This window comes from Chenopodium album, chromosome 7 (assembly GCF_948465745.1).
Source record: "Chenopodium album chromosome 7, dcCheAlbu1.1, whole genome shotgun sequence".
Lineage (NCBI taxonomy): Eukaryota > Viridiplantae > Streptophyta > Magnoliopsida > Caryophyllales > Amaranthaceae > Chenopodium > Chenopodium album.
In genome coordinates, this window is record NC_137840.1 from 747,421 (window position 1) to 757,904 (window position 10,484).

The 10,484-nt window shown below is 36.7% G+C and overlaps 2 protein-coding genes across 2 annotated transcripts; one reads left to right on the forward strand and one right to left on the reverse strand.

The window, feature by feature from the left end:
- Positions 1-1,473: 1,473 nt before the first annotated feature.
- Positions 1,474-5,900, forward strand: LOC145640747 (SWI/SNF complex subunit SWI3B-like). The gene is made up of 6 exons (XM_081691978.1): positions 1,474-1,675; positions 1,773-2,200; positions 3,996-4,385; positions 4,535-4,679; positions 5,266-5,393; positions 5,475-5,900. The coding sequence occupies exons 1-6, from the start codon at positions 1,498-1,500 to the stop codon at positions 5,673-5,675; spliced, it is 1,470 nt and encodes a 489-aa protein (XP_081548104.1). The 5' UTR covers positions 1,474-1,497; the 3' UTR covers positions 5,676-5,900.
- Positions 5,901-7,319: 1,419 nt separating this feature from the next.
- Positions 7,320-9,426, reverse strand: LOC145640748 (psbP domain-containing protein 3, chloroplastic-like). The gene is made up of 9 exons (XM_081691979.1): positions 9,259-9,426; positions 8,974-9,168; positions 8,808-8,873; positions 8,626-8,706; positions 8,447-8,529; positions 8,280-8,355; positions 7,942-8,060; positions 7,789-7,833; positions 7,320-7,680 (listed from the first exon to the last, which is right to left on the reverse strand). Exons 1-9 carry the CDS (start codon positions 9,368-9,370, stop codon positions 7,654-7,656), a joined length of 804 nt encoding a protein of 267 aa, XP_081548105.1. The 5' UTR covers positions 9,371-9,426; the 3' UTR covers positions 7,320-7,653.
- Positions 9,427-10,484: the final 1,058 nt, after the last annotated feature.

Sequence of the window (10,484 nt, forward strand, 5' to 3'; positions counted from 1 at the left end):
ACTGAAATCAGTTTTTGAAATCAGAATTGCAAGCAGAAAGAGGAGGGGGCAGGGGGGATAGGTTTGCTCATTTGTCAAATGAACATGCAATTCAATGCCCACATATATAAACTCTTACACTCAATCACACTCACACTCACACTCACACACAGACACACTGTTACACTCACTCACACACACACACTCACACACACACACACACACACATACATACACAATTCTGTATACGTAGTGTTTTTACAAGCTAATATTTGCCAAACTTATAGATCCTTGAATTACTTATGAATGTCATTAATATTTGCTCATTTTAATTGTAGTTACCTCATTTTAAATGTTCTATTATACATATTTAGGTTTGCTCATTTTAATTTATTTGCTCATTTTGAATTTGATTGAAAATAAGAACATAATAACAGCAAAGTTCAATTTGCTCATTTTTATATGACTTTGCTCATTCCATATCCACTTTGCTCATTTCATATCCACTTTGTTCTATTATACATATTTAGGTTTGCTCATTTCATTTCATTTTTAAATGTTCTATTATACATATTTAGCTTTGCTCATTTTAATTTATTTGCTCATTTTGAATTTGATTGAAAATAAGAACATAAATAATTGATTCAATCACTATAAAGTTTAATATGATATTATTAAAATCTCTATCAAATTAATCAAACCTAAATAATTGATTCAATTCAATCAAATAATTGATGCAATTAAACATTCAATTCGATTAATGTAATTCGAAAATTAACATGTAATTCAATTCGAAAATTAACATGCAATTCCAAATTTTTCAGAGATGTAAAATCAAAATATATTGAATATTCAGATTAACATGCAATTCAAAATTAAAATTACGAACAAACCTCAATGATGGATGAAATTGAGACCGTTGAAATTTGCAAAAAGAAACCGTTGAAAATTGCAGAAAGAAACCGCTGAAATTTGCCGAAAGAAGAGCATACTCAGTGAATCGCCATTAATAAGTAAATCGCCATTGATGAGCTTTGATTTGCAGACAGAATAGAGGGGAGAGATTAATTAGATGCTGAAAGTTAGTTTGTAGGCAGACTTATAATCTCAGCAGTTGGATTTCATCTAATCTAGCGGCTGAGATTTGTTCTCACATAAGGTGTGGGTTCTCACATAAAGGGTGGTTCTCACCGGATCCCGACCCTAATATATATATATATATATATACCAAAAGAAAATTTTTTAAAAAATAATGACATCATCAAAGCAAATTGGCGGAAAATTTTTTTATGTCAAAGTGACGTGTGTACAATTTGGAAAGGGCATGATGTCAGCAATGTTTTGTTTTATTATTAGTTAATAGATTTCTAATTTCACAACCAAAAAAAAAAAAAAAAAAAAAAGTTATTCATATACTACGGTATGGTATGTTCTATGTTGTTCATGTGGGAAAATCACGGCAACAAAAACTGAAACATAAAAGGCAACCGAGAAGTGACGACTGATTCATCTGTGTTAATGGAGGTCCCAACACCCACTACCACTACCACCACCGCCGCCACCTCTGACACCGCCATCACCACCTCTGCGCCGACAAAGACCGACCCCTCTCCACCGTTTCCGGCGCCGGAGTCAATTCCTCCGCTTTCCGATCCCAAAAAGTCACCGGATTTCGTCACCGTCCCCAGCTATTCCAGTAACCCTTTTTTCCACTTCAACTTTCTTTTTGATTTTTATTCTATTTTTTTGATTGAAAATTGAAAATAAAAAAGAACCCCATTATTGATTAACAGGTTGGTTCAAATGGAATGAGATTGACGATTGCGAGGTGCGGCATATGCCGGAGTTCTTCGAGGGGAATTCACCATCAAAGAACCCTAATGTTTACAAGTATTACAGAAATGCCATTGTTAGCAATTTCAGGTCCAACCCTTCTAAGAAGCTCACTTTCACTGAGGTCAGGAGGTGGCTTGTCGGAGATGTGGGGTCTATTCGCCGCGTCTTTGATTTTCTTGATACGTGGGGTCTCATCAATTACTCTCCGCCTTCCGGTAAGCCGCCTTTTAAGTGGGAGGACAAGGAGAAAGAGAAGGAGAAGGACCGAGAACCCGCCGCTGTACCATCTGCTGCTACTGCTGGGAATTCCATTATTCGGAAATCTAACAAAATGTGCAGTGGTTGTAAAGTTGCTTGCACTATTGCCTGCTTTGTTTGTGATAAGGTATACTTTTACTCTATTACCATCTTTTTGTTTACTTGAAGTAAATTAACATAGTGTAGGAATGTAAAATTGATTGTCACATTGGGTTTTATCAGGGTTTATGAGATGATGGTGTTGGACTCGTTTTATAATTAAGGGCGTGTTTAGTTTCACCTTCTAGATATTGGTAGATTGGCAGGGAGGGAGAGTGATGATCATGGTTGACTGTTACAAAAGATTAAATCTTGATTAGTTAACAGACTCCTTCATTACAATTAAGGGGGCGTTTGGTATAGTAATTTTAGAGGTAGGAAACGGATTTAAATAAGTATTTCCATTTCTAGTTGTTTGGTATGAGTTAAAAGTAACAAATACCGTTTCCAAAGGGTAACAAAATCCCCTAATTTGTTACCCTTGACAAACTAGTGAAAACAAAATACATTTCCTTAATCACAATCTACTTAAAATGTTTCCATTCCATTAGAATACCAAACATATAGTAAAGGTAACGTTTAACATTACCCCCCCCCCCCCCCCCCCCCCCCCTTCCCCCCTTATTTAAATCGTTTCCATTCCATTTACAGTGTTTATACCAAACACCCCCTAAGTCTCTAATGTTGTTGTTGTAGTATGTGGAGTTTGTGACTTGATACTTTCGTGTCTGTTAAAGAGGATCTCCTGTGGGCTGTGGTTGTGACTTGTGAATGTGTGTGTGTGACTTGTGAGGCAGTGATCCAAACAGAGTTGTGTGTGCACCTTTCTTGCTTTCCCCTCTAGGATTTCTAAAAGCTTGATTCATCAACTTCCATGCTGGTTTAATTGCCATCCCTCTAATGCACTAACGAGTATGACCTGTTTGGTAAATGCCTAAATGGTATGGAGAGATGGAAATGATAATATGTGTGTGTAAATGTATACTCTGTACAATATTTTAAAAAACGTCTTATGCCAGTTTTCATGGTAGTGCTACAACACCCAATCATCTCCTCCTTCACAACTCACGCCAACATCTTGTTTCCATTTTTTCTTATGCGGGCCGGGGTGGGGGAGTTATGCCTTGGTCTGCAGGTGATGGAGGATTGGAGGTTTCACAGATTTTAGATGAGACTGACAATGGAAATAGATATGGAAACTGAGATAGGTTGATTTTCATGGACCAGGGGAATGGGGAGAATTTGTTGGAGGATGAATAAGTTTGGCTTGGCTGGGGAAAGCAGTTTTGAAATTAGGGGGATGGTGATATAATTTAAAATTTCTAACTGATTTGACTTGTTTGGTAGCCGGTTATATAAAGCGCCAAAAGTGGTAATGGGAATGAACTGAAGTGTAATTTGACCAGCAAATTAACATCCTATTGTCCAAAGTAATCAAATCGCATCCTCTAACTTGTGTTTTTCTTCTTAAGTGTCCATTACCACCAAGTATAACTCCCAACTACTTTTAGATAGTGATGAAAATTTGATAAGAAAATGAAATACCATGGAGTGAACTAGCATTACCTTGGGAATGAACATTGATTTTTCTTACAAAGTTATACACAAATTCATTCTCATTCCCACCATTAGTTACCACTTCCTAAACTGGCCATAAATATTTGATTAAGGGAGCTCTTGTAGTCATTAGTTGAGCTTTGTGCTAGTAACTTAGATAAGGTAAAAAGTAACTTAGATAAATATTGGCTCTTTTTGTCTATCATCATCTTTAGAAAAGGGTTTGCCTTCATTTTTTAGTTTGCTTCTTATATTGGTAGGTTTATTACCCAGGAATATTACAATTACTTCACAGTAGCTAAGAAATATTTATCTTTGTTGGGCAGCATGACCTGGTGCTCTGTGCAAGGTGCTATGTTCGTGGCAATTACCAAGTTGGTGTTAATTCTTCAGAATTTAGACGGGTTGAGATTAGTGAACCAGTGAAGACCGACTGGACTGATAAAGAAACTTTACAATTGTTGGAAGCCGTTATGCATTATCGTGATGACTGGAAGCGTGTGGCTGAACATGTTGGTGGTAGAACTGAGAAAGAATGTATTGCTCGTTTTATCAAGCTTTCTTTTTGGGAAAAATTTGCAGAGCCTGCAGGTATGGGCGAGGAAGAAAGCATGTCAAGTAAGGGCCAAGTGGATGCTGAATCTGGTACAGAACCCCCTGCAAAGAAATTGCATCTTTCACCACTTGCTGATGCTAGCAACCCAATAATGGCTCAGGTAACAATTCCTATGTGGCTGAACTTTTTGTTAGGTATTCATGGAATTAGCATTGCTCTGTTAAGTTTAAGCACCTTGAAGATTTGACAGAAAATTGTGACCCTCCAACAATATTTTTGATCCTAGTCACTGCACTATTCTTGTTTTAGGCTGCATTTTTGTCAGCTTTGGCTGGTATTGAGGTTTCAGAAGCTACTGCTACAGCAGCAGTGGCAACTCTATATAACACAGACCGTCTAATAAGCAGCAGCAGGGGCAGTGGTCAATTGCAGGTCCATTCAATGAAAGTGCAAGGTATTGTCTACCATCTTACTGTGAATGTATTACAGCTTGTACGCTTTCTTATCATATTTTTGACTCATAAGCTGGTGTTACTGCTTGATTACCTGTCAATTTTGGTCCTACATAGACGATGCAGTTGTAGTTCTTAATGTTTCTTGGGACGTCGTGGTTTAATTTCTTCTTATTTTTCTGTTTAATGATCTCAAATTTTAGTTTTTTTGCCTGTTTGTTCCAGACAATGGTTCTACATTTTGTTTAAAGTGTCATAGTTAATTTATAATTTAGACCTTTTAATAAGCTAGAGGTTTGTGTGACCATTATTATAAGTATGTTTAAGAATTCTCTGTTCATTAATTACATTGGCTTAGAGAAGTTAACAGTTTGGTAATTTAGTTTCATGTTGATCTTACTAGTATGAACTATGAAGATTACACTGTGGCACTCGCACTGTGCTTGATAGGGTTATGTGTATTCTATTATTCTGTATGCTCATTTAACATAATATTCTATTTAAGATTTGGTTATCATTTTCTGTGTGCTGTGGTCATTGAGTTAGTGTTCTTAGTTGTAACGTGTGTTACACACATTTGTGATCCAGATCCTCCTATTGAAGCCAGTGGTGGCATAATTTGTACTCCAGAGGAAGCTCGTGTAGAGGCAGAGTCCTTGCTTAAGCAGGAAGAAGATGAGTTTTTAAAGTCAATAACTGTCATTATCGAAGATAAGGTTGGTATTCAGATTGGCATAGACTCGCTATAAACTTTATTTTACATGTAATGACTTGATTGTTGTTGGATTTCCTTATAGATGAAAGTGATCCAAGATAAGATAGATCGTTTTGAAGAAAAGGATTTACAATTGGAAAGGGAACGGCATCAGTTGCAGCAAATGAAGCACCAGCTTTTTATAGATAAGCTCACTCTTTTATTTAACAAAGCTACTGCTTCTAAATCTGCAGAAAATGTTACAGAAGAGATTGTGAGAACAGAATTGCCTTCATCTAGATAGCTCAGTCATTTTGTGTAGTTGCAATTTGTAAAATTCGTCTAAGCCATGGTAGCTTATTGTTTCTTGCAGTTTAAAGTAGATGAATATGTTACTTGTTATTTAGGACTCGTTTGAATTTCGCTCTTATATTGAGTAGAAACATTAGTAAGTGTTGTACACTTGGAGCCTTCTCTTATGTGAAATGAAGTGATCAGGCTAATTTTGTTGGCCACAGTACAGTCAATTAAATAACTATGGACTCGAAAAGAATCCCCTCCCACCCCCCTAAAGACCCTGAGTTCCTGACTATCTTGTTTTTAATTTTTTATGACTGTTTTTTTCAAGTTGATGTTACGAGTTAGCTAGGTAAATATACGTATAGTAGTACTTTGTTTAAGGCATTTTGAGTTCACCAAAATGAAATGGCAAGTATTGGCAACATGAGTATGGACCTCATGTCAATAAAATAAAATAAAATAGAAGTTATTAGGTAGTTATCCCAAGACCTAAAACCGTGAAGTAATATATACTCGTATTATATTTGCAACAAAAGAGTATTTTATGAAGAGATAATAATTTTACTTGTAACACATTACTTTGGCACACATTTTAAGAAAAATATCTTCGGCAAATGGAAAAATTAATTGACAAAATTATACCAACACTGACAACAAGAAAGTGATAAATTGCTACAGTTTAATATTTTACAGCTTGGACGAGATTATCTCCGAACAGATAAAGCCGCAACCTTGGTACTATGATGTCATTATGTGTGAGCTTGATCCAATAAACGTCCCTTTTGGTTTTGATCCCCATGTCCAAATCAAGTCTTCATACACATTAGACTCCAGCTGTGCTTCCATTGGATCCAGGCCTCAAACTATGGATGCTGCATATTTTGCAGTTTGTTTCATTGCGCTTCTCCACCAGGTACAAACTTGCCCAAAATTCAAAAGAAAGAGCTCTGTATATAACTTACTACTAATATAATTCAGTTTGTATAATTACCACTGCAACAAATATCCCACATTGGTAATTTTATATCCAACAGTAATGGCTGAGACGTTTATCTTTGTTGTGCAACATGATCTGGTACTAAATTGTATAATGACCAAAGTGGATGCTGAGTCTGGAACAGAACCCGTCGTAAATTAATTGTATTCTTACACTACTTGCTGATGCTATCAACTCAATAATGGCTCAGGTATTGATGGAATTAGCATCAGTCTGTTAAGTGTAAGCACCTTGAGTATTTGGCAGAAAATTGTGAACCTCCAAGCTCCAACAATCTTGTTACTTTGTTAATCAAAACTATCTGTACTGTTTTTGTTTCTAAATTGGATAAACTTTACTTCTTAATTCTTATGCATGTTTTGGGCTACATTTTTGTCAGTTTTGGCTGGTATTGAGGTTTCAGAAGCTAATGCTATAGACCCATAGTAGCAGTGTCAACTCTATATGACATAGATTGTCTAACAAGTAGGGGGCAGTGGTCAGCTGCAGGCCCGTTCGATGTAAGTGCAAGATGTTGTCTACCTTCTTAATTTGAACACATTGCAACATGTACACTTTCTTATTATTCCCTTTGTCCCATAATATAGTGCCCCTTTCTCTTCAAAATCAAAAAGGATTTTGATAGCCATTTTATAGTTAAACACAAAGGGATCATGCTAAATACAGCTATTTTATTTATTTATATTATATTATATTCAGCAGAAGTATTGATTTAGTTTCATACATAAACAAAAAAAAAAAAAAAAAAAAAAATCTCAGCATAACTGATCTGTTGTCTGACAAACAGTGTGATAGTTTCTACCTGTGTGAGCGGCAACATTATGCAGCATAGCCAGTTGAATAATATACTCACAATTGGATGATTATTTTTAACCTCAAAATTGATGAATATATACAGTAAGATTATTTAAGAAAGAGCACAAACACCTTTTCCTGTACTAGGCTAATGACAGCATCAGTTACTGCTTAGGAAGACTCTCTTCCATCAGCCTAATCTAAATGATTGGACAGCCTGCAAAGAAGATAAAAGCCGAAAGATTTAGCAAATAAGACAGTTTGTTTAGAGTAGCAATAGCTGAATTAAGCTTGATGGGGTTCATTAGTATTTTATTTGACATACCTTTTCGATCTTGGATCCAAATTTATCAGATTCTTCTTCCAGAAACTGCAATATATGCAAAAAATATACTGATAACTTTAGCTTCTTAGTAATTTAATTAGCATCAGGTGCCTGAATTTTTTTTTCAGATGAACAAATCTAAGCAAAGTTTACCTGGCCAGTAACTGTGTACAGCCTGTTATACCAGCCATTGTTCGCCATCCCTATTGCAGAGTAGATGTGCCGGCGACTTTCCCCAGGATTTTGGAGCGTGTACTCAATATAATAAAGTCCTGGCCGGTTCAAAAGGACAACAGTTTTTTAATGTTACAATTTACTCCATATACAAATGTACTTGGCTTATTTGTGAAAAACTCGAGTATGTAGTCCTTATCTATACTGGTTGGTCCTCGTTTGAACTGATTTTTCTTGAACATATTTTATACGATGAAATTAACTGAGCCCTATTCTAGTTTACACCAATAAATAAGGGAGAAAAACAAACTAGTTACCGCGTTTAGCTTTACAATCTATGAGTTTTGCTGCGATCCCAGGAGGCCTCTTCCAACTTCTGTCCAATCCATTAACCTGATCATTTGTGGAAACTTCAGATATACCATTAATTTTAGCATATGAATGACAATGGAATATGTTCAAGTGGTGAGTTTTCGGCGGTTACCAGACTTTCTGCAAAAGCATCAACATTGCCAAAAGACTCCAATTTTGTAAAATCGGGACCAATTCCAGTGATCACCACACTGACTGCAGAAGTAGTTCATCAGGGAGATTAGATATATGCTCACATTCGTGTACTTATTTGACGAAATAGTTTCGCAGAATGATATGATAGTTTGCTACCATTTGAAGTAGAAGCCTCTTCAGGATAAAATGCTGTAATGGATTTGATTCCATCTGTCTCCCCAGCTCCAACTTGCCATTCTGAATGGTAATTCAAGCACTTATCAATAAAACTGTGTATTTGTGATCAAGTTTATGATGTTGAACGCGCTTAAACTGTGCTGTTGAATGACAGTATTTACCTTGAGGGATAGAAATCTTGTACTTGTTAACATCGTCAGAGTAGATGCGAAAGTCTGCAGGAACATCTGAAATAACATCCAAAGGCAAATACATAGAAGTACAAATAGATTCATGAATGTTATTGAAATATTATCAGACATAAAAGGGTTGTGTTATTTTCCTCACCATCAAGCGCTAGGGCAGGTGAAGAAACAGCAGCAGTGCCAACTTGAAAAATTGCAGAGAAAGCCATCTGAAGTATTACTTCTCTTCTTCTGGTGCTGCTACTGTCAGTTTCATGTTCTGTCACTGCGGTTTGTCGAGTATTTGGGAGAGAGCAGAAGACAACAGACTGCTTTCTAGTTATAAAGCTTAGCCTGCCTGTAAATATGCCATCAAATGACTTTGTTTATGATTGCAAATTTGGTAGTGTAATCAATAAAATGCAAAAAACAGATGTATGTTTAGGACCTGAAGTTCGAATATGAGCAGCGAGGGGCAAGGAAGGAGAGGGAGTGCGCAGCCGGAGCAACGAAGCAGTGGCTGTGCTCCCTGTGGCTGTTGGAGCAGCTACCATCATCATTCTGACTAATTAAGTAATTCTCTCAGGCAGCCTCTTTTGTGTAGGATATCATATTTCTTGGTTGGTCCATCATATGCCCATTTGCTGATTTGCGCTTTGTGGTGAGCATCAAAATGTGGCCCACTTTCAAAGTAATCGATCTTTAAATTTTAGGAAGATAATACAAGTGATTGACTCAATTTATCCTCAGATTAACTAAATAATAGTAATTTTTTTCTAATAATAACAAATTAAGTAGAAAAATGTGATTTTTCAAAGTGTATAAAAAAAATAGCAAAATGGATGTAACTTAAAAATAAATTATGAACATTTTTAATCATGTTAAATTGATCAAAATAGCTGTTTTTAGATTTTATTAATGGGCTCTACTAGTTATTGTAGCATTTTGAAAGTGCCATGGTGTTAGAATCCAACCTCTTTGTTATGTATTCTTCTTTATTTTCCTTGTATTTTCCTTACGTAATGTCTCTTTAGTCTTTCTTTTTATTTTTCTAGACCCTAGGGAGAATTATTGTGTTACTGTCATTTCAACGTTCACTTGTAATTCTCTACTAATGCAATATAAAGCTCTTTAGGGAGCGAATGGTTATTCAATCAAAGCTCTCTACCCCGTTGTTATTGCTTTAAGACTTGTGTGTTGTTTAAGCCTTTATAGATATTGTGCTTGCCTTGTTTTAAAGCATCCCCCACCAAACCAAGAGACCCTAGAGACGTCCTCATTTTCGTCGGTTCCGCTTGTGCCCGCTTCGAAGTATCGGCCGTCACAAGCCCCGACTCCGCACTCGTTGTTCTCGTGTGCCCTCTTGAGACACCGTAGGTCCGTGTTGCTGTGTGCTCACGAACCTCCTTGCTTTAGGCTTGCGCCCTTGTCGCCAAAAGACGAGAGCGCGCCGCACGATCTGGTGTTGAATCACTCGGACCGTGACAGTTTGGTATCAGAGCCAGGTTTGCCGTAGAGATGGCAGAAGAAGGAGAGATGCATGAATACACATTCGAGGAAAGACTTGCTTGGCTTGAAGGCAAGTCCGAACAGTGGGCTATGCTTGAAGAAAGGCTGCCCAAACTCGAGGATATTGTAATAAAACAAGCCGACCAAATAGAGAGGCTTGCCGCT